Source organism: Equus przewalskii, chromosome 20 (genome assembly GCF_037783145.1).
Source record: "Equus przewalskii isolate Varuska chromosome 20, EquPr2, whole genome shotgun sequence".
Lineage (NCBI taxonomy): Eukaryota > Metazoa > Chordata > Mammalia > Perissodactyla > Equidae > Equus > Equus przewalskii.
In genome coordinates this window covers 8,618,715-8,643,763 of record NC_091850.1, presented here as the reverse complement: position 1 = coordinate 8,643,763, position 25,049 = coordinate 8,618,715, and the positions used below count along the sequence as shown (strand labels likewise).

At 34.6% G+C, this 25,049-nt stretch overlaps 1 protein-coding gene across 2 annotated transcripts in view; it reads left to right on the top strand.

Moving 5' to 3' along the window:
- The window catches only part of CWC27 (CWC27 spliceosome associated cyclophilin), a 221,371-nt gene that overhangs the window by 3,023 nt on the left and 193,299 nt on the right, over positions 1–25,049 (top strand). For both annotated transcript variants that reach the window (XM_070587456.1, XM_070587457.1), the window contains exons 2-7: positions 4,068–4,164; positions 11,397–11,509; positions 12,795–12,938; positions 14,387–14,485; positions 15,122–15,225; positions 17,072–17,141. In XM_070587456.1, the coding sequence (XP_070443557.1) occupies positions 4,068–4,164; positions 11,397–11,509; positions 12,795–12,938; positions 14,387–14,485; positions 15,122–15,225; positions 17,072–17,141 (627 nt within the window). The remainder of the gene's footprint in view (positions 1–4,067; positions 4,165–11,396; positions 11,510–12,794; positions 12,939–14,386; positions 14,486–15,121; positions 15,226–17,071; positions 17,142–25,049) is intronic.

Sequence of the window (25,049 nt, the reverse complement as noted above, 5' to 3'; positions counted from 1 at the left end):
GATTAAGAAACTGTGGTAGACAAGGTGGCCCAACCATGTATGCATTCTTTTTACTAGATGTAGGTTATGTGTGGCCAAAAAAACATTACAATACTAGCTACTATTTTTTGAGCATTTCCTATTTGTCAGGTGCTATTCTAAACAGTCTATATAAAAACTCATTTTGGTTGTAAACTATCATAATCTTAATAAAAAGTTTAAAAAAAACCAAAAACTCATTTTGTCCTCATAACAATACTATGAGGATATTTTTATGCCTGTTTTTAGATAAGGAAATCGAGTCACGAAAGTGTTAGATATCATACCCAAGGTAACGAAGCTGTCTTACTCTTCGTAAGTGAAAGGGTCAGTATTTGAATTTGAGCAGCCTGACTCCAGAGTCTAGAGGGAGGGAGGATGTGCATTAGTTTGTTCTTTAGGACAGTGATTTCTATACGAGTGAGTGCACACTTGAGGGAGTGTGCAAAATCATACTTGTGATACAGGGAGAAAATCTACATACTTCTGTTTGTATTTATTTTCCCCTTTATTTGTTTAAATGCAACATTTTATATATAAAAAGGAACATAAATTCAGTTACTCATTCAGTCACTTTTTATATATCATGATGTATTTTTTCCTAATGCCTTGTTAAATGGATTTATATTTCATGGTATCTAGATTAACTAAACTAACCCTCACAAGTTTCATATTGAAGATAATATTAATAATGTAAATATAAGCAAACCATAAGAAAATGGTAGAGCTGATGCCTCAACATGAGAATTCTGTCAAAAATGAGAAATTATTATGAAAATCTTTTGAATATGGATTTCTATTTATTGTTGTTAATGATGAACTTTGTCTTCAATGTATATTGTGTTTTGACATATTCATCAGTAAGAATACAAAGCCATTCTGATTTTCAGGACATTTGAAAACCTAAGTGTATGGAACAGGAAGATGGACCTCTACAATTTGAAAGCAACGTTATGCTAAGTGAACGAAGCCAGACACACAGGGCCACACATTGTATGATTTCATTTATATGAAATGTTCAGTAGGCAAATCCATAGAGACAGAAAGTAGATTAGTGATTGCCAGGGACTAGGAGTAGCAGGAAATGGGGAGTGACTGCTGATGAGTACAGGGTTTCTTTTTGGGATGATGAAATGCTCTGGAATTAGATAGTCGTGGTGGTTGCATAACTCTCTGGATTATACTAAAAACCACTTTAAAAGGGTGAATTATTTGGTATGTGAATTATATCTCAATAAATCTGTTATTTGAAAAAAGTTCATTGTACTCTTAGTAAAGAAAATAGAATTATTTTAAAATAGTGTTTCTATGTAATCCTTTAAAATTTTTATTTTGTGTGATCTTTTATAATGTAATACTAGAGTAATATAGTACTACATGTATTTAAATATGCATATTTTGGGGCTGTGTGCTCTAAGTCCTTACCTCCCATCTCGCCTGCCTTCTCTTCTCTGCTAGTAGGGATTCACACTTACAAAAAGTTTGGAGATCACTCCTTTAGAGTTGCAAGGAAGAGAAGACATGTATAGGCTCCCTGTAACACTAGTGCTTTATTTCAAATATACAAGGGGATAATGAGGTAGGACAGGACATTGTTTTTTAGATATACTGTACTTTTAAGCTTGGGATGTACGTCAGATCTCATGGGAAATCAGAAGGTGTTACACGGTGTCATTCTAGGTACAATCTGTGGTAGAGGAAGTTACTCAACTTCTCAGTTTGCATCCCAAATGTATACTTCCTGGGAGAATGAGAATGCAATTGGGTTGATTTGTCACCATCCCATATGGAATATCTCTTTGGGTATTTTTTCATGCCAAGCCGAGTTAGAAGGCCTTGCTGATATCTAGCTAATATATGATTGCTTTTGACTTAGGCACTGTTCTCTACTCAAGTCAGTTGTAACCAGGGTAACCTGGGGATTTCTTCTGAGACATGTGGCAGGGCCCTAGACCTTGATGGACTGTCTTTTCCAGTACAGTATGGGATTTATGGAGAACTTTGTGGATACGGCGTGGTGGTCTAGAAAAAGCATGGGCTTTGCAGCCAGACAGCCTTTGGCTTAAGTCGTTCACTGTGAGACCTTAGAAAAAGTTACTTTATCTGAGTCTCTGTTTCTTTATTAAGTAAAATGGGAGTAATGATACCTGCTTTGTAGTTGAGGATTAAATGAGGTAAGATATGGGAAATACCTGGCACAGAAGTTGACACATAGAAGGCACTCAACAAATGTTCCATTCTTTTTATAAAGGAAATGTAATGGATTGAGAAAATCATGCACGTTTGCATTTCAGCTTCTATATAAAATTTCTTGAAAGGTTAAGGAAACCATTTTAAAAGCTACCACAGTATAGATATTTTCACTTCCCCCAGCCCAAATATAAGTATTTTCGCCTCCTTCTCTCCTACTTTCCAGCCCTGGTGGTCTAGTGGTTAAGATTCAAAGCTCTCACCTCTGAGGTTCGATTCCTGGGCAGGGAACCATGCCACTCGTCTGTCGGTTGTCACATTGTGGCAGCTGCTTGTTGCTGTGGTGCTGAAAGCTATGCCGCTGGTATTTCAAAGACCAGCAGCTTTACCTGTGGTGGACTGTTTTCAGCTGAGCTTCCAGACTAAGACAGACTAGAAAGAAGGACCTGGTCACTCACTTCCAAAAAATTGGCCATGGAAACTGTGTAAATAGCAGTGGAGCATTGTCTGAGCTAGCGCTGGAAGGTGAGAGGTTGGCGCAAAAAGACCAGGCAGGGTTCTGCTGTGCTGTCCACAGTGTCACTAGGAGTTGGAATTCACTTGATGGCACTCTCAACCACCACCCCCATGGTCATTGAAAAATAGTTGTAAGAGAACTGTGTAGCCAGTAAAAGACCATAAAGATATAATAAATTCATCAATGTGTTGTATAAACTATGGCAGTATAATCTGGGCTTCTGAAACAGAAATGGAAAGGCAATTGTAGCGAAAGTGCACTGGTGAGGAGGGAGTAGAGAGAAATGCTGTTCCTGCTTCGCTGTTAACAAGCTTTCTGACTCTCGGCAATTTACAGCTTCTCTGGGGCATCCATGCAAGATGAGGGCTTCACTGAATGGTTTTTACTTCTTTTCAGTTCCAAATAATTAGGTAAAGGAGTTTTAGAAAATAAAAAGTGTGACGTTTCAATGATACTGACTTCTCACGGGAATCGGTCTCGTGTTTTTAAATAGTCACACTGCGTACTCTTTATTTGCAAGAACATTCTAAATGATTTTTATGGTCACAAATCATTGACCATTGATCATGAATTGACACTGATCTGCTCTGGTACACTGAGAGGAAGAAAGTGTTACTAGAGAAGTTAGATTCTAGGTGTGCCAGTATTCAAATTTAGAGCCTAACTTTCTTTTTGGTTATTTGTGGTTATTAATAAGATAGTTATAAGTTGTGGGCTCAGTAGGGGTTCTGGTTGTTGTAAGATGGCTGGTTACACCAAGGAGTAACTGCCTTCCTGAGCTGGTGGAAAGGAGGCTATCAAAGGAGTCCATTTACTGTTGATGGTGGTTTTAAGACATACCATTTTGTAATATATAACCCAGAATTAGATTAAGAATGTTCCTTTGTAAACTAGGAATGGCATGATTTTGAATGTGAAAGTAGAGTGTTTATATGTAAAAGGGTAATTTTAAAATTGTCTTATACTGTCACAATTTTGTGGCTTATTCTTTAATTTCTTAATTTGCTATACCAATTTTATTGGAATAAATGCCATGGGAAACTTTCTTGATTAAAACAAGTTTAAATTGTTGATTTAAAAATTTTTTTTTGTGATTAAGAAGTTATATGCTATTTTTAAAAAATTTTTTCTGAAAATGGTATTTGAAAGATAGAATTATACAATGACTGAATGTACTGAATATTTGAAATATTTTGAGTATAATAACTAAAGCCAAGCCAAGTTTCTAATTTTTATTTTGCAATTGAAAACTCATTAGTGAATGCTTCAAGTTGAGCAGCCATTCAACTGATTATCAAGCAAAATGGTAGTTTAATATAATGATGCTATACTTTTTCTACAGGTTTTATTGAAAACTACAGCTGGAGATATTGACATAGAGTTGTGGTCCAAAGAAGCTCCTAAAGCTTGCAGGAATTTCATTCAGCTTTGTTTGGAAGGTAATCATAACTCTTGAGTTCTATTCTGTAGGAGAAATGTTGTTAACTTAAAAATGAATTGCAGTGTATTTTTCCACAATATTGAAGACAAGTATTAAACAGTGGTAATGAATGATGAGAGTTGCATGAGTGATGTAGTGTTGAGCTATGTGTCAGGAAGTGGACAGAGGAGATAAAAATTTTCCCCCAAGTAAATCTGTTTATCTTTCACAGAGAAATTTGTCTCACCAAATAATACTTTGATCTTTTTTGGTCTCCTTGGCTATTTTCCACTTCTTTCTTTCATCCTCTAAATATTGGTATTCCCTGAGATTGCCTCTAGTTCTCTATTTTCTTTATTCTTCAGTTATTACCTCCATCCAAATGACCATCAAATTTAGAATTTCAGCCATTTTTTCTCTTCTCAGCTCTCATTTACATATCTAATTGCCTAGTGGACTTTTCTATACAAGTCTTCCACTGTCAGCTACAACTAAACCAATGTAAAACCAAATTTACCAATTTCTTCCCCAGACTGCCTTGACTTTTACCTACATGATTGTAATTGCCTTTTACCTAGTCTTCCTCTCTCATCTTTAATCGCTTTATCCTCTTCTTTATTCATCTGGTAGTTGAATCCTCAGGCAGCTTGACTTCCTAGCTTTCTGACTTACGTTTCCTGGAACTAAATAACCACATGGTTTCAGTTGGCTATTATCTTTTTCTCCTGAGCAGTTCCTTCCCATTTCCACTTTAACACATATCCTCATACCATCTTCTTATCTGCGATCTCCTCATATTCTCAGGCTCTTTTTGGAATACATTTTCTTCCCTTTGTACTGTTCAAGTCTACCCACTTTTTAATGTCTATTCAAAATTCCACTTTCTCCAGGAAGCCTTGCATCCAGCATTTAGTGATGTTATTGTCAATGTCTCTAGTATTTTTTTATATTTGCATCGTAAAGTGACTATTCTTCTTTTTAACAAACTTTACAAAATTATACATCCACTGGAGCATTTCCCTCTTCAGAATATTCCTTTATAGAACTAAACATTCCAAACATTTTTGTAACTTGTTGACTTTTAGAATACATTGCATGTGGTTTTGAATATCTCCAGTGGTGGCAAATCATTGTCCCTCTAAATTCTATCTGATATTTAGAGACAGACAAGGTTAATCAAGGTGTCAGAAAACAGTGTTTGAGTCAAAAGCAGGGTGTGAAAGAGAACCCAAAATAACCAGTAGTAGGGTACAATGAGAGCTCTCCAAGTAGATAGTTAGACAAATAGATAATTACCAGGGGACAATTTAAGGAATAAAAATACCCAGACCGAAAAAAAAAATTGCCAAAAAGGAAAAAGAGAAGAGACATCTGCAAAGACCATTATTAATAATTGCTATGACAGGCAGGAAGGAAATTGAGTCAGACAGGTAGTTCAGTCAGAGAAGCCTCAATTAACTGTCAACAGAGCCGAGAAACAAAGAAAGTAGACACGGAAAAGTCGGACTTGTTTCTGGAAAGAAGTTTTGGGGAATCAAAAGCTCAAATTTTACAGGAGAAGGTAAAAGTACAAAAACATTAGAAAGAATGAATGGTAAATTACAATCCATGACCAGGTGAATGGAAGAAACAGAAAACATCTGGATATAATATGATGATGCAGGAGAAATAAGGTTCTTAAGTTAGATGATGATGAAAACTTATTGACAACAACAAAAAACTATTCCCCTATTTATAAGAACACAAGGAGAAAGAAAGAAAATAGGAAAATAAGAAAAAAATCTAGAGCAATTCTCTTAACTGAACAGGTGAGAGAGAATTGTTATTGCAAAGGCTAACAAGAATCCTGAGAAGACTAATTTAAATAAAGATACTTCTAAATAAATAAATTCAAGGTTTTAAAAATATAATTCAGAGAAGTCCATTTTATCTCTAATTCTATGATGTAAGTGTCATAATATTTCTAGATTTTGTAACATTCATACCAATTATTTATTTTTTTTAATTCATGGTTTCCAGAATTAAAAAGCAGATGAATAAAAATAAGGAAATGGGAGCACAGCCTCGGATATGGCTCTCAACTAAAGTGATGTTCACAGTTGAAGAGAAGTTCTTTGTCTTTTTTTTTTCAGCTTTGTGGAGATATGATTGACAAATAAAAATTGTATATATTTAAGTTGTACAACATGATGTTTTTAAAGGTGTACAAAGTAGTTTAATATACGTATACACTGTGAAATGATTACCACAATCAAGTTAAGGAACTTATCTGTCACTTCACGTAGTTAGTTACCTTTTGTGTGTGTGTGTGTGTGTGTGTTGAGAAGATTTGAGATCTACTCTGAGCAAATTTCAAGTATACAATAGAGTATTATCAGTAATAATCACCATGCTGTGTGTTGAATTCCCAGAACTTATTCTTCTTATAATTGAAAGCTATACCTTTTAATCAAGATCTCCCATACCCCCCTACTCCCTGGGAACCACCATTCCGCTCTCTGGTTCTATGAGTTCAACTTTTTTACATTCCACATGTAAGTGAGATCATACAGTATTTGTCTCTCTGTGTCGGGGGCAGGTTTTTAGTTTTTCTGAAAAGATCTGCAGTTACACAGACTTAGTCTTGGATTTCAAGTCTTTGCAGGATAGTTAGGTGAACATTTAAAAAATAACTGAAAAGTTTAAGATTGTAAGTTCAAAAAGATATAAAGAAGGAAAGGGAAGCTTGTTAGCTTTGATAATTTTATCAGTTCCTCTGAAGTATGAGGAAGGGATGAAATTGTAGGTCTGCAAAACAAAGTGGAGAACAGAAAGAGAAGTAAATAAGAAAATTAGATTTTTTTATATTTTCTGTGACTACTAATGTCTTTATTTCTATTTTACCTCAGCTTCATCTCTTCAGGGTCCATGCTTCAACGGTTATCTTTTATCCCCTACTTCCTTTAACAATATAATGTCTTTAGAAGAGACAAACGTATAAGGTGATAAGTTAAAAGAAATATCTTTACAAAACTAAAATATTTGCTTAAAAGAAAGTAGGCTAAAATAAATGGAACAGATTACAAAAGGAGTTTTAGATAAAAAGTTATTGATAATATTTACAAAATTAAACACAAAATCACAATATTCTAGAAGAAGAAACATATAAATGATTTAAAAATGCAAACATAAATTCCTATATATACTTGGGCAGAAATATAATTAGTCAAAAATATATCATGATACCCTTACATTGTACAGCCAAAAATAAAAACTGTAGTGACAAATACCAGAACCACAGCAGCCAGATAGAAACTTCATTTCATATTTGAGGAATATGTAGATTTCTTTTTTCAATATCGGAGGAAATTCAGGAGGATATTGTGAACACACACATTGAAATAATGAAACCTCTTCAAAATATTTATGGGAACGATACATAAAAATTTAAGAAGAAAGTCAAACATTATTGCAGTCAGTTATTTTGCAAGTCTATTATAGCAAATTGTAAGCTCTAAGGACAACTATAAATGCATAGTTCAACAGTAATTATTAATAAATTGCAGGGAAGTAAAAGTGGTGGGTATGGAAATTTTGCAGAAATTTTAAATTCTAGCTATGATAGAATATAAAATTATAGTGTAGAGAAATTATAGAAAATTCATACTCTCTGTATAGTATTATAATAATTTCATTCATCCAACAAGAATATAATTAGGAAAATAAAAAAGAAAAGCTTAAAGTAAAAAGTCACTGTCACTGAAAGACTTAGTAGGAAATAGAAATAAGGCATAAGATGGGTAATTTTAAAATCTGAAAGCACAAGTAATAAAGACTTCTTTCATGTCCCCCTTTCCTCACATCTAATAGATCTCTGAGTCTTAAAGATCTTGCTTCCTAGAGAATCCTTGGATCTGTGCATCTCAAGATAAGCCACAGTCATGTTTGGACTTGGACAAAAGTTTCTCTCTCTCTCCCTCTCTGCCTTTCTTTCTCTCCAGTCTTGTGGCTTCCAATCCATTCTCCATACTGAGAGTTTAAGTGATCTTTTGAAAAAGCAAATCTGATCTTTTGCTCAAAAAATGTTGATTGACTGCATATTATGGGCCTAAAGGATTATTTTCATTTTCTGATCTAGACAGGCACATGTTTTATATTTAAATTTGAATATGAATTTGTAGGATTTAAGTGAAAATATGCAAGCTTGACCTCACATTTGTGTTGAATTTGAAAATTTATAGGTTCCCCCCACATTATCTTCTTTAATCTTCAGAACACTGAATTAATTTATATTGTTAGTTTTATAATGAGAAAATTACATGTACAGGATGGTGACTATAACGCTATATTGCATATTTGGAAGTTGCTAAGAGAGTAGATCTTAAAAGTTCTCATCACAAGAAAAAAAATTTTCTAACTATGTATGATGACAGATGTTAACTAGACTTGTGAGCATTTCTCACTATATACAAATATCGTATACAAATATCAAATCATTATGTTCTATACCTGAAACTAATATAATGTTAAATGTCAGTTATATCTCAATTTAAAAAAAAGAGGAAAATTGAGTTTAAGGTTACACAGCTAACAAGAGGCAAGACTCAGAACTCCTGATGGCTACATACAGTCTGAGTAGTGATTACTGAGTAATGGTTAATCTGAGTAAATGATTACTTACGGATACAGGAGAGATACTTTTAGACCTCTTGGTTTTTATAGTTTCTGTTTGTAACCAAGGAGAACTTGTCTGCGCTGGGGAGCTCTTGTGAATATAGCCCAACAGCTCTTCACTGGGAGAAGAGATTGAAAAAAATCAGTTGGACTTCCTTTTCTACTTCTTCCAATCTATCCTATGTACTGGATAAAGTTGTTAGATTATAGATTACATTTTTTAAAATATGGATTTTATATCCAGTTATGTCTTGCAACTGTAAATAATTATGAGGGTGCCTGCGAGCCACTATATATAGTACTTTATGAATTATGGTAAATCATAGTCATGTTTTGACTCATAAAGTGTCACGAAGTACCTATGTAATAGGTACTTTATGAATTATGGCAGTAATTGTATATGTACGGTGCTGCCCACAGTAGGCACTTGATAAGTATTTCTAGTTTCCAGTTGCAAGTAATAGAAGACTCAACTCAAAATTACTTAAATAATAAAGACATTTATCATCCTGTATGACAAGAAATCTGGTGTCAGGCAGTTCTGCAGCTCAGTGCAGAGCTCAGGGAACTGTGCTCTTTCCATTTTTCCGCTCTGCAGTCCTCAGCATGTGATTGAATTTTGACTCCACTCAATAATTGACCCCACCTCAACGTACTCTTTTGCTACTTGTTTTTTGTTTGGTTTCACAACAACAGTAATAATAGCTTTTGTTTATTCAGCACTTCCTTCAGGGCTAGACGTATATTCTACATATGTTTTCCTCTTATACTTAGCTGACTAGTTAACGTAAGTTCAAAACTAGCTTCAGTGAGATAAAATAATTACTTTTCTTTCACTCAAGGGATTTTTTTAAATAAAACTGAGGTGAAATTTACGTAACATAAAACTATTTTAAAGTGTGTAATTCAGTGGTATTTAGTATGTTTGCTGTGGTTGTGCAACCAGCACCTCTGTCTAGTTCCAAAACATTTTTATCACCCCAAAAGAAAACTACCCACTAAACAATCAGTCCCCCCAGCCTCCGGCAACCCTCAGTCTATTTTCCATCTCTATGGATTCGCCTATTCTAGATATTTCATAGAGATGGAATCATGGAGTATGTGACTTTTTGTATCTGGCATGTCTTTGAGGCTTGTCTATGTTGTAGTGTGTATCAGTATTTCTTCTTTCCCTTTTTTGGCTGAGTAATGTATATTCCATTGTGTGTATGTACCACATTTTGTTTATCTCTTTATTCATTGATGGACAGTTGAGTTGTTTTCACCTTTTACCTATTGTGAATAGTGCTGCTATGAAGATTTATGTACAATTATTTGTTTAGTACCCACTTTCAACTTTTTTTAGGTATATACATAGAAGTGAAATTGATGGATAATTTTATGTTTAAATTTTTCTGAACCACTAAGCTGTTTTCCACAGTGACTGTACCATTTTTCAATCCAACTAGCAATGTACGAGGGTTCCATTTTCTCCACCTCTTCACTAACACTTGTTATTTTCCATTTTTTTGATGATAGCCATCCTAGTGGGTGTGAGTGGTATTTCATTGTGGTTTTGATTTGCCTTTCCCTGATGACTAATGATGTTGAGAATCTTTTCTTATGCATATTGGCCATTGTTGCCACTTCCTAATATAAACTCCCTGATTCAGTCAAACTCTAATTCTTGCCCTTCCACCCTCACCAAATTCTTTGCTCATGCTTTACCTTACTGAGGTGCCATGCTTCTGCCATATCCAACTTCTTTCTGCTCTGTGAAGTCTCCCTAATGATTCTAGGTTCCAGATAATAAGTACTACTAGGAGATCACATATGATCTCTCTTGTATGTTTATAGCTTCCGAATCATATATTTATATGTAAATATAAATAATTTTGCTTAATAATTTAGCAAACTTCTTGAGAGTCTAATTGGACTCAGTTACACATTGTGTTATTTTTTTTATTTATTGAAAGTTTCTTGAAGAGGGTGCATTGAGTGGTGTTAGAACTAGAATCAGTGAGTAATTTTGATATATTTTGGTTTTGTATATTCTTCGTGTAAATTAATTTTTTGGGAGGAGAAGAGGAAGAATTAGGAAATAGGTATTCATCTCTACCAGAATTTCTGAACCTCAGCACTGTTGACATTTAGGGCCAGTAATTCCTTGTAGTGGGGCTGTCCTGTGCTTTGTAGGATGTTTACCAGTATCCCTGGCCTCTACCCACTGGGTGCCAATAGCATCTCCCATGTGTGACAACCAAGTATTTCCAGACATTGACAAATGTCCCCTAGGGAACAAAATTGCTGTTCCTCTTCCTCCAGCTGAGAACTACTGATCTATACCAAAATTCTCTTAATTTTTATTTTGAAAACTATAATCCAGAGTTTGAGAGAATCCTGGAAATAAATGCAAAACAACTACCACCATGGTTCCTGTAGAAATTGTGCTGTTTTAAGTACATAGATATTTTATAAGAAGTAGGGAAGAAAAGGTTTTGGTTTAGGAGCCTATTTAACATTCTGGCGAAAAAAATTTGTGACTCTAGTTCTATTAACTCTGACAGCTAAATACACTCCATTTTAGAATGTGATAAATTGTTTTCAATTTTTTTTCAGCATATTATGACAACACCATTTTTCATAGAGTTGTACCCGGTTTTATAGTCCAAGGGGGAGATCCTACTGGCACAGGGACTGGTGGAGAGTCTATCTATGGAGCCCCATTCAAGGTGAGACTGAATTATTATTATTTTTTTTATTGCAAGTCAGCTTGGATTACTTGATTGAAAATGGTTGTGCCCCACAAGAAGAAAGTGCATTTCACATTAGTGCACAAAATCAAATATCTATCATATATTTAGGATTATTCAGGTATCAGAGCAGCACTTACCCTATCAAGCATTCTTTCTAAATTGTCTTATTGCAATTGTTTATGCTAGATTGAATTCAGGTGGAGCTGAAGATGGTGGTGAGGAAAATGTGAGTCAGAAAAAAGAACTGTATATTTCCTGATATTTGACTGTATCTGATCTCTGCAACTCTGTAAATGTAAAACATTTTTAGAACATCATGTATGCCATCCTATTTTAAAACATTTTATTTAACACTGTATGGAATTTGTATTAATCTGCTTGGACCACTTAACAAAATACCACTGACTGGGTGGATTAAAGAGGAATTTATTTCTCACAGTTTTGGAAGCTAGAAAATCCAAGATCAAGATGCTGACATTCAGTTCCTGGTGCAGCTTCTCTTCCTGGCTTGCAGGCGGCTGCCTTCTTGCTGTGTCTTCACGTGGTGGAGAGAGAGAGCTCTGGTGTCTCTTCCTCTTCTTACAAGGGCACCAGCCCAATTGGATTAGGGCTTCACCCTTATGCCTCATTTAACCCTTATCATCTCCTTACAGGACCTATCTCCACTAATACCATCACATTGGGGGTTAGAGCTTCAACATATGAATTTTAGGGGGGACACAATTCAGTCCATAGCAGAATTCATTCTAAATTGTACGTAGCAGACCTCTGTAGCACAACATGCATGCCGTAACAGGAAATCACAGGGAGAACAGAAGAAAGAAGCAACATAAAAAATATTGGGAAAAGGTGTGAGTGTTAATTAAGAATAGGTCAGCAATTTGTTAACTGCCAATGTTAACAAAAAAGATCTAAAAAGAAAAAAGAGTTAATGTCATAGTTAAGATATTAAGAATAACAGTGGGTTTAAGTAAAAGCTAAAAGTTGGGTTATTTATTAGTCTGATAGTACCAATATCATGTTCTTTGAATGAATAAATATCAGTGGCTCTTTAAAATATGAGATTTAGAAGTTTTTGAAGACTTCATGTTTATACCAATGGAATAGAGTGTCTGGAGTTTCCTTTAATTTTTTACTGGGTCACTGTACGATGCTTGAGAAAAGTACTTCAGCTGTTTGCTTTAATTTCCAGATGGTAATGGTGTTAGAAAATGTAGAATGGTTATAAAAAAGTCTCACATCTTTTCTTTTTATGCTTCAGGATGAATTCCATTCACGGTTGCGTTTTAATCGGAGAGGACTGGTTGCCATGGCAAACGCTGGTCCTCATGATAATGGCAGCCAGTTTTTCTTTACCCTGGGTCGAGCAGATGAACTTAACAATAAGCACACCATCTTTGGAAAGGTTTGTGTCCAGTTATCTTAGACTTCTATGATACATAGCATCAACTTATCCAAGAGCTGCCTTCACAAAAATATTCCCAAGGGTATATATTTATTATTTTAAAAAATGTTGGAGTATATTCCTCTTATAATAAACTATGAGGGACCACTTGAATTTTTGTGTGTGTTTCAAGTAAGTCATTGGTTATGACTTTAAAGTTTTTTTTCTAAAATCATACTAATGATATTAACTGCTATGTCACTCAGCTGATCTTGTTTTCATGTTTTTAGAAAGACACCTAGGTAGTAACATTTAGTGCTTTAAAGTTTATTCTGTTAATGATGAATTCCCTTAAGTTTAAAGTGGAAATTGTGTGAACATGAAAAGTTTTTACCTGAAATATTGCTTTGAATAGTACCATTTTATCCTGCTCACATTTAACATCATATCAGGGAATGCCACTTCTATAGAATTTTCAAGAGTTTTCTTTAAAAAGGGATTCTGAAGGTTTTCTTTTCTCACTCTTCTTTCTCATAAATATATTCATATGGTTTAAGTCTTAGGTATGGTAGACATCACTAGTGTATCAGCTCCCTCTGCTGGTTCAGTAAGAATGGTTTTCCCACATCCAAGACGAAACTGGATTTTGTGATGATGAAACAGAAAAAAACTTAGCACAACTGGAAAATTTGTGTTATTTTAAAATTCTTCAGAAATGTTGAATGAAAGGAATCACACTAAAAATATGCAATACAGTATTGTTGCTTAATGTTTAACAGCACAGGTTAAGAAATATGCATTGGCACATGAGCCACTCTGACACAGGTTGTCTGATGTTCATAGATTTTCCTTCCTATTATTTTTAAAAAATGTAAGTATATAATAAAATTAGATTTAGGTTGCCATTCTGCACCACTGTTTACAGTTGATATTTTATAACTTATACGTTCGAGACAAAGAATAGCATGGTGGCTGAAAGTCAGAAAGGCCATCACTGTTGGCTCTGTAACTTCTTTGAACCTCAATTTTCTTATGTAGAAGAGGAAGATAGTGATAGTACTTACTTTTAGGATGTTTGTAAGAATTAAATGAGATAATGTCTGCAAAGCACTTACCACATTCTTATTGTTATTTGCTAGTTCTACTCTAAAGTCTAAATTTGTTTATGATGTTTGAATGAAAAGTCATCATCAGTAGGAGGTTATTTGGCATTATATTTTTATTTTTAATAAAAACTGATATTAAGTATACATTGGAAGTTCCCCAAAAATCTTATTGAAGGATTCAACTCCATCTGTGCTTTTTCCCCTTAAGATGAAGTTGCTTTATTTGCATTATTTAATGCATATGCTCTTCTGTAACAATATGAAATTCCCTTTTAATTATCCAAAAAATATTTTCAAAAGTCCTCCGTATTACAAAGAATGAGTGTAATAATTTGCATTTAAATTTTCTTTTTTATTTGATAGGTTACAGGTGATACAGTATATAACATGCTGCGGCTAACAGAAGTAGACATTGATGATGAAGAAAGACCACGTAATCCACACAAAATAAAAAGTTGTGAGGTAGGAGCATGACTTTTATGAGATACAGCACTTAAATTGTCATTTAAAAGAAATTGATTATTAGTATTTTCAAAGCATCAGATGCAGGCTTTATACTAAAATAACATCACAACTCAGATTTTATCTCCGTAATTTAGGCACAATTTCTAATTAAGAATTTTTTTTTAATTGACAGTTTTGAATTCAAAGATGAAACTTTAGCTGATAATCAAATGAATGGAAAGCTCGACTCATAGTGGAAAGTTAGAGGAATTAGGTTTACTTGGCCCAATGAAGTGACTTCCTAGGTAATTTAAGAGTGATCCTTCATTGAGGAAGCAAGGTCCTTAAGAACATTTGATTTGGAGTCAAAACACCTGACTTTGTCTCTCGTACTATGTATTAAGTTTTCTTGAATATTTTTCCCTTTTGTAAAATAGGGATAAAATATCCGTTACTTAATAGCACATAGGATTATTAGGAGAATCCAATGAGGCCATGTAAGTGAAAACACTTTGTGTGGTATATATCACTATACTTATGATGGTTATGTGAGGCAAAATATAGACACCAACGTCAATGTAATTAAATATTGGTTTTAATTTTTTGTGAAATTTAAAATGTGGAATAACGTTTTCAAAATATTTCTTTTCATAGGTTTTGTTTAATCCTTTTGATGACATCATTCCAAGAGAAATAAAAAAGCCAAAAAAAGAAAAACCAGAGGAGGAAGTAAAGAAATTGAAACCCAAAGGCACAAAGTAATCATAACAGAAAGATTTTTCTTCAGTTTGAAAAGCAATACTGATTCATTTAGTTCACTTTATTTCCTTTTGTAACAGTTGTTTACTAGCGAGGAGGAAGCCTGTTTGGACCAGGGAGATATCTGAATTATGAGTGTGTGTGGTTTTTTTAATGTGCATTTTTTTGTATTCAAATGCACGATCTAACTTAAACTAAACAAGTGTTGTCTTAGGTGTCCATGTGAAATGTGTTAATAAATAGATAAATATTTATGATCACTATGGCAATTATTTATATAAACAAGTCGAGAATTTTTTTTGTTCTTTACTTTTTTGATTAATATATGCTCAATGTAAAGAACTTGGAAAGTAAAGAAAAATATGAAGGGTATAATGACTGCACAATTACATAATTTATTTAACTTTTCACTCTTTGGTGCTATTAAAAGTAATCTCATTATAAATATTTTTAAACATAAACCTGTTTCTGTATTCTGGATTATTTTCTAAGGATAGTTTTCCAAAAAACAGAAATTTTTTAATAAGTTTCAATGTTTTGTGAACAATACTCTTTACATTATTACTTTTGTCTGTTTTATTAAAATAGACATCAAAGAATTAGATTTCAATTTACTCTTTTACTGAATTGTAGCATTTTTATTAAGGATTTTATTGTACTTATAGGTGTTAGATTCAGACAGTTGTAAGCATAATCCTGCCTGACCTATTTCATAAGAAGCAAAGTTTATTAATCCTTCTCAGCTTCAGTTTCCCCATCTTGTAAAATGGAAATTATAGGTACAACACCTGGTTGTTATGAAGATTAAATGAGAAAGGGAATTTAAAAACACCCAATAGTGTAGGTATTCAATGCATATTGGTTTCTTTCCTTGATATCCTACAACATACATAAGTTAGGTTGCTTTTACAAACTGTCGCATATGAGCCAGACACTTTAATAAGCAGTTGATTTCTTGTGGCAAAATAACTTCTTGTATAGCTATATATTTGATTTCCTTTTATTTTTCGATTCATTTATTTTGACTAATTTATCTCTGGGTGAAACGTCACTGTCACTATATTCAGACACGGTATTTCATCACTATGATTTATCTTGACAACGAGCCCAAAAGTTGGATGTTTCTGTTTTTGTTTTTAGTTCATAGCAGGTATGTTAGGGATAATGTGGTAGTCGTTGATTGCCTCTAGCTTTCAAAATAAAAATTCCTCTTTTGTTGCTAAATCTTTTATTTTTCCAATATTTGAGAGTTTTAATAACTTATTTATCTTTCTTGGGATGTCTCTTTGAAGGCTCAAAGAAGACAAGTTTAGTTTTTTCTCTCCATGGGCTATTTTTTAAGCTAAGTTTATTGCTTATATTATTTTATTTTGACAATTTTGTGTAACTTAGTAATTTTAAAATCTTAAGATGTATTTTGGCAGACACTAGGTTAATTGCTTCCCATTTGTAGTGCTCTTGGGCCTATGTATTTAGTTTTTCAGAAATCTCCATTTTGCTCACCAGTTTTGATAAATATGAAAAGCTTAATTATTTCTGTCTGCTTGACTTAGTATATTTAATGGTAGTGCTCAGGATGGATTTTTAGTCATTAGTTTAGTCTAATAGATGAAACATCTGTGGTTGAGGCCAAAGATTTAACATTTTGTTGAAAATGTAGATCCTTAGTATATTTCTGCTAAATACTAATATTATCTATTGTTAAACAATCAGAATGTGTTCCTTCTTGTAAATTCTATTCTATTGCTTTGAAAATAGGATATTTCTAAGTTTTATTTAACTTTTTTTCCTAATTTTCTTTCCTTCATTCTTTTCTTTCTTTCTTCCTTCCTTTTTTGTGATTAGAAATTTTAGTTTACTTTCATTTGGAGAGGAAGCTGAGGAAGAAGAGGAGGAAGTAAATCGAGTTAGTCAGGTAAAACTCTAATTTGCCCTTTGTTCTGAATTATCAAAGAGAGTAGGTCTCTATCTGGCTTATTTTTGTATCTCTTGCTATACATAGCACAGCATGTTTTACATGGTACACATTCAGTCAGTGTTTATTGAGCTGATTCATAAAATGATTTGTGGTTAGTAGTATTTGCAACTTCTGGGAGATTTGCTGTCTTAAAATTGTAGTTTTTTTTTTAACTTGTCATTTTTTTTAATCAGCTGGAGCTAGAGTTAAAGAATGACTCAACTTTATGATTCAGATTTTAATTGCTGTTTGTTTAATTGGTTTGCTGGGTGATAATGATTATTATAGAAAACAATGACAGACCAAAGCTCTTATATTCATTTTAATATTATTTATGTATATTTATTAATTTTATTCTCATCATAGTCCTTTTAGATAGGTTTCATTATCCCCATTTTACCCACAAATAAGGTATAGATAGGTTATAATTTTCTCAAAGTCACGTAACCAGTAAGCAGCTAGAGCTGGAATTTGAACCTACATGTGTCTCACCGTACCATGTCTTTGGATTGTGTATTGCTTCCTGGCCTTTTACCCCTCCAGTGCTTCCCATAGGCCTTGGAGTCTGGTTTTCCTCAATATCACTTCGTCACAATACCCATTGCTGAAGTGAATACTCATACTCAGTGCCCTGCCCTTGTTTAGGGTAGTGATTCTGATAAGCAAACTCCAAGAAAATCATCTTCAAAGGTCTTTACTCTCAAAGAATCGATGTATGTTCCTTTCTTGAAACTTGGTGAACACTGAGACCTAACGGATTAGGTTCAAAGTCTTTATTGTAGTAATAAAAACTCTGTAACCTAGCACTGCCTTACTTGCTTACCACAGTCACCTATTTCTTACCGATACTAACAATAGCATTGACTTAAAATCACACTATTATTACCCTTATCTGTACTTCTCTATCCATGTGCTTCCCTCATCCCTGAGCATGGTTTTGATAGGCTAATGTCGGGCATATAGTAAGCACTCTACTTATACCCCTTGCATTAAACTGAATAAAATGGACATGTATAAGAAATATTTTAGTCATAACTTTTTTTGCACTGTCTAGTATCCTTGAGTGATCTATTTGATACCATGGATTCATTTACCTCCTCTATTCATAACATTCTGAACTCTAGGAGACAAGCCAAATATTTCCTCTGTGTTCTTATTCCTCATTCTGAGTTGCCTTTAGGAAACATCTCTACTTCTGATGTCAAAATTGAATTAATCTTTACATGGAAACTGCCTTTCCCTATCCCTTATCAACATCACCAATCACTCTGTCACCCCGATATCTCAGAAGTCATCTTCTTTAGATGTCAGTGCACTAGCCTGGTGTTAGTCATGATTCAAATTTGTGCCTCATCCAAGTAAAAGATTTACTATATGTCATGATCTTGTGGGTATATTTGTAAATGGAGAAAACCACAAATGGTAGATCTGGGAATTGCCAGAATTCCCTTTCACTGATATTTTCTAAAGATGTCAAATCTCCTTACATACCCACTCCTTCCCCGTAGTCCTCCCACCCGTATTTTTCCTTTGTCTTAGAGTGTGCTCCCTCCTTTATTTAGGCAATTTTTGTTTTTCCTTTAAGATTTAGCTCCAATATCAACTCCTGACAAGCTCTACATCCCTCCCTCACACAACTCCCATCCAGACTAAGCATAACTTCTTTCCATGATAATCTGTCTGTGGCCATCAATGCAGTATTTATTGTACTGCATTGTAATTATTTATTTTCTTATCTGCTACCTGTGCTACATATTTGTTTTATGTAATCTCTATAACAACCATGTGGTATAGATGTTATTGTTCCCACTTTGTAAATGAAGAAATCAATACTCAGATGTTAAATCACTTGTCCAAGACCATGTAATAGCAGGTGGTAGAATCAGAATTTTGAACTTAGGTGTCTATAGCTATTTAAGTCTCTAATATGATTTTGAATGCTGCAGAAGCTGCCCCCTTGAAGCCCCAGCCATCTAAAAGGCTGGTAAGAGATTTCACTGCTAGCATAGCATTCTGGGGTAGGAGGCAGTGTAGTACAGTTGGCCCACTGCTCTTCCCTAACTCATGGGGTCCTGGATACAAGGTTGAGCAGCCTTGGAGAGCAAGGGTAGAAGAAAAGAGTTTTTCTGTCAGTCTTTTTGTTGAATTAAATTTCTGGTCTAAAGTAAGTTTTGCTCCCAATTACTATGAGATTGACTTTCCAAGGAAATTAGTTTGAATTTTTTCTGTTTGTAACAACAGCATGTGTTAAATGTTTAAAGCTATCTTCCTTCTGCTGCTTACTGTTGCACAAAATAAAATTTAAAAATGATATGTTTAACTTATGCTGAATACAGTGAACTTGATACTCCAAAAGCAATTTTGTCTGCTACAAGGTTGAAATGTGAAAGGATATCACCGTAGATAGTGCTGGCTTGCTCTTTATGTTTGCCCTTAAGTCTGAAAAACACTTTAAACAGTAGAAAGACCAAGTAAATTCTTTCTCCTTTGCCAAGAAGATTGCAACCCACAGTCCATTATCAAATGAGTAGTATAACCTTAGTATTATGTCATCGTATTTCTCTCATCTGCCTCTTTAGTGGGAGGGTCCTGTGTGATAAAATTATCAAATGTTTGTTTCCAACTCTCAAATCTATATCTCTAGGCTGGCTTACTCTTCTTTTCTCCAGCTGCCTACTGGACATCTCTCTATTTGAATATCTCACTAGTTACCCCAGCCCTGGCCAAGGCTTAATTCATTATCTTTTCTTCCCAAAAGCCTCCCTGTTTTGTGACTTCTCTTTCTATTCCTGGGTATCACTAGCCTCTAAAGAAGAATTTTAGATTCAGTTCTGACTTTTTTCTTGTTTTTTCTCTGCATAACCAGTTAGTTGCACTGTCCACTAATTTTTCATCCGTGAGGTATCTTACATCTTTCTTTTCCTTTTAATTTATTTTGCTACTACCCTTGTTCAGGCCTTTATTATCTTTAGCCTGGGCTGCTGCCATAGCCTACAGACTGGTCTGCCATCTCCCTTCTCTTGTTTCCATTCCACTCATTATATCAGAATAGTCTTCCTGAAGCCTCGTTAAGATGTTACAGTTGCTCTCTGTTGGCTATAGAAATAAGGCCAGATTCCTTGGCCTATTGTTTCAAGCCTCTGCTTTCATGACTCCCCTTCACCAACTTTGTCTTTTAGCCTAATACTTAAACTTCCCTGCTGATAAAAATCACTTGTAGTACTTTTTTAAAAATTAAATTCCTAGGCAGCATCTCAGACCTACTGAATCAAAATCTCCAAGGGGGGGACCTGGGAAGCTATGCTCTTAGCGAATTCCCTGGAACTCTTATCAGGGAAATGTAGGAAATGCTGGATTGGCAGATCTGAACTCTTTGCTGTTCTACATATATGCCTTGTATTTTCCCTTTTTTTGTGTTTTTGTTCATGTTCTTTTCCCTGCCTAAAGTATCCTATCCCACTTCTGGAGGTAAAAGTTATATTTATTTTCAACACCTAAAACACCATCTTTTCTAGTTTTTCGTAATCTTTTTTTTTTCTGATCTGCCCTTTGCCTTTCTTGTGATACTTATATTTTCCTTTTAAAAACAGTCTTGTTGCTTATTACATAAGAAACATATGACTATGTTCTTATTGTATACTACTCGAACATTATACCTTTTCCTTTCTGCCTTATTAGTTGTATAAAAGTCCTAGGCTGTGAGCTGCTTGACGGTAAGCTTTTTGTTATCTTTGAGTGGCAGTATGTTGGAGTAGAAATAGCATGGATTTGGGATCATACAAACTCATATTGACACTTCACTTTCCACTGATGCCCTGTGACCTTGGGTAACTTAGTCTCTCTGAGCCTCAGTTTTCCTCTTTGTAACATAGAAATAATATGTACCATTTGGAGTTGTGAAATAAGGAAATGGATAACCCTTACTGTAATACATTATGCAATCTGGAAAAATGTTTTTGAAAGTCAAATGTCTTTAAATAATACACTCTATGCTATAATTCATATTTTATTCTAAGAGAGCTAAAGAATATCAAACAATCTCTAATATGATCATGATTATTATGCAGAAGCTGCTGCCTTCATGCTCAAGCAGTCTAGAGGCTGGCAAGAAACTTCACCAGCTATTCAGCTTTCTGGGGTAGGAAGTCATAAACTCAGCACAGCTGGCCTAGTGTCCTTCCTGAGCACTCTCATAGACCTCTGGATAGTAGCTTGAGCAGCCTTAGAGAGCATGAGTGTACACTTGTATATCATGACCCACCAATAAACCATTCTCCAACACTGTACAGAATCTTTGTCCTACAGAATTTAGCTGTTCTGTCTGTTTATATCGTGGAGTCGTGGATAAGTTTAGCATGAAAAAATAGAACAATAGCAAAAAATTACTAAAATTTACTGGCTTAGAGGAAGGGAAATTTCTCTAGAGGGCTTGAGATAAATTCTAGAGAGAATCAAAATGGAACTATATTTTGTTTATGTTTTTTTTATATTGTTCTTCAAACTGTGAACACCCTTCAAGTACATTTTGCCTTTGGGGTAAAATGAAGCCTTGTTAAGAAAAGGGATGGCTAGCCTGAATTTTGGGAAAGTATGACCTATAGAATATATTTTTTTAGGAGCCAGCCCCATGGCTGAGTGGTTAAGTTCACACAGTCCGCTTTGGTGGCCCAGGGTTTGCTGGTTCAGATCCTGGGCACAAACCTACATACCACTTATCAAGCCACGCTGTGGCAGCATCCCACAGAGAGGAACTAGAATGACTTACAACTAGGATATACAACTATGTGCTGTGGCTTTGGTGAGAAACAAAAAAAAAAACAGAGAAAGATTTGCTACAGATGTTAGCTCAGGGCCAATCTTCCTCACCTAAAAAGATCAAAAATATATATATATATTTTTTTAAATTTTGCCATGCTATTTTTAAATGCGTGTAATAACTAGAGCCAAAGTCAAGTAAGTATCTTTTACAGTGACTGGGAACAATTTGCAGTTTCAGTGGTTACATGAAATTAAATATTTCTAGAGGGCTTGAAAATAATTGTTTCATTATTCATTTGCTTATCAAGTTTCTTTTTTCAGTGACTCCACAGTGTTAAGCTTTATTCCAGAACCTGTCTAACTCATCACAAGTTAATAATTGGTCAACTCTGAATTGAGGCTTTACTTTCTGCGAAAGGAGAAGTAAGATAAGTCCCCCTTGGTTTATGGATTATCAGTGAGGGATTACAGACTCTGCTTCACCCCCTCATTTATTCATGCCAAGGTGCCTCTCCCACATGGGTTAGCTTTCCTTCATTATTTATTTCAGTATCTTTCTACTACCTGATAAAATCTCTTTTAGCATAATAGAATTTTATAGCTCAAAGGGATCTAGTCGAACTTCCTTTCTTTCTAGATGAGGAAACTGAGACTCAGGTTAAGTGACTTGCCTGACTGACTTCATTTCCTTTTTGATAGGATTTCATGATAAGAGGATGCCATAATAACAGATCTTGATTCAGGAAAGCACATTGTCAGAGTCTCTCCTGATATTCTTGGGGACAACATGAGGAAATGTGATCTAGGAGATAGGACAGTTAGATGGATTTATAGCTGATGGAATCCTTCTGCCCAAAGGGTGCTTTGTTGTCAACCTGTGCCTGATTATCTGAATGAGTAAGTTGAAATGTAATAGGAGCACATGTAAATTCTGCACTTTCGTTTAATGAAATCAGCTGAATAGGTGTAAGACTTAATAGCCTGTAAGCCCTGGTTGAATTACTGAGTAAGGTCTCTGGGTAAGGAATTTAATGTTCTTTGCATTTTGGGGGATCACATTTACAGCATTTTGTTCAGTTTTGAACACATTTAAGAAGGATATTGGCAAACTAGATACATCCAGAAGAAGTGAGGGTCATGAGGAGAGTGGGATGATGCCAAAAAACATCTCATTTGGGGGGGTGCTTGAGGAACTGGATATACTTTAGAGAAGTAAAAACTAAGTGAAAATGTGATCCTAGGCTTCAAATATCTGAAAGGTTTTTATGTGTAAGATCCCTCCCTTCATATTGTTTTCTTAAATAATAGTTCATTCAAATGTCTGTATTGGTTTAAAGTTTACTCCTGAGTCTTTGTGTATAATTTAAATACAGATGTCAGAAAATATTTTTCAAGTGAAAACTTACAATCAGACAAGTACTCTTCATGAGGCAAGTTAACCGGTAGGTTCATTATAAAAGTATCTCAATAGCTAGATTTTAAAATAGTGATTAAATTGTGCCACATTCACACTGATACGCATAGTATTTCTCTCACTACAACATATGTTAACATCTTTACCTTAAATCCAAAGTTATAAAAAGGCTTTTTTCTAACCAAGAAAAAGTTATACTGATAGACAAATACACCACTTGAGAATAAAGTAAGAATGTTTTGTCCTATTCTCATTTATCCTATGAAATTAAAATTTCCCAAAAAGTTGGGAGGTGGGAATGAGCATGGCATGGAGAATGCTGCTAGGCCATTTGCACAGAGATTGTCAGAAATGTTAAACAGCATAATTTATAAAATGGTTTTGCCCCATTAAATTGTATGAACTTTAAATTATTTACTTTTCTAGTTGTTTACATTTAACTAATTTAAAAAATGTTAATATATTTGTATTACAGTTGGCCCTCTGTATCTGTGGGTCCTGCATTCGCGGATTCAACCAACCACAGATTGAAAGGCCTAAGATAGTTGCATCTGTACTGAATATGTACAGACTTTTTTTCTTGTCATTATTCCCTAAACAAGATAGTGTAACAACTATTTACATGGCATTTACATTGTATTAGGTATTATAAGTAATCTGGAGGTGATTTAAGTACATGGGAGGATGTGTATAGGTTATATACAAATACTGTGCCATTTTATATAAGGGACTTGAGCATCTGAGGATTTTGATACCAAGGGGGTTCTGGAACCGATCCCCCACAGATACCAAGGGATGACTGTAGTTTCATATTTCTGCTGTAACGAATTACCATGCATTTAGTGGCTTCAAGCAAAACAAATGCAGTATCATTTAGTTTTGGAGGTCAGAAGTCCAAAACAGGTTTCCCTGGATTAGATATCAATGTCTTGTCAGGGCTGGCTTCCTTCTGGAGGCTCTGAAGAGAATCACTTCCCTTAGCCCTTTCCAACTTCTACTTGTATTCCTTGCCTTGTGGCCCCCTCCTCCATCTTCAAAGCCAGCGATAGCCATCAGTCTTTCTTATGCTTCATCATTGTAAAACTAACTCTCCTGCCTCCCTCGTTCATTTGTAAGGACTCTTGTGATTACGTTCGACCCTGATAATCCAGGATAATCTTCCCATCTCAAAATCTTTATCTGAAAAGTTCCTCTTGCCATGTCAGGGAACATATTCAGAGATTTTGAGGATTAGGATGTGGACATCTTTAGGGGAACATTATTCTGCCTACTAATCCTTTTGTACCTAAACTAAACTCTGTGTAGTAGCCTAAAAATAGGAATTATTTGTAGTTCATTTTTAGTTCTAGAAGTTAGAACTAGGATTGCCTGGATGGTTAGAAATTACACATAAATTTTTTTTTTTCCCTCCAAGTAGAGAGAAAATTTTTCAATGATGGAAGCCATTTAAAAAGAAGTGATTTTCGTATGTGTATGAGGTTATAAGCCGCTTTCAGGTGTTGAGACACTGGTGGTTAGTCAACAGTGATGTCAAGAAGATTCCTGCATTTGGTGGGAGACTAGGTTAAATGGCCTGTAAATCTTTTTTTTCCCAGTATTAAGTTATTCTGGTTCTCTGTTAAAGGTCACAGAATGTAGTAATGTAATAGGGTTCTTCAGAGAAACAATATATATATATATATGTGTGTGTGTGT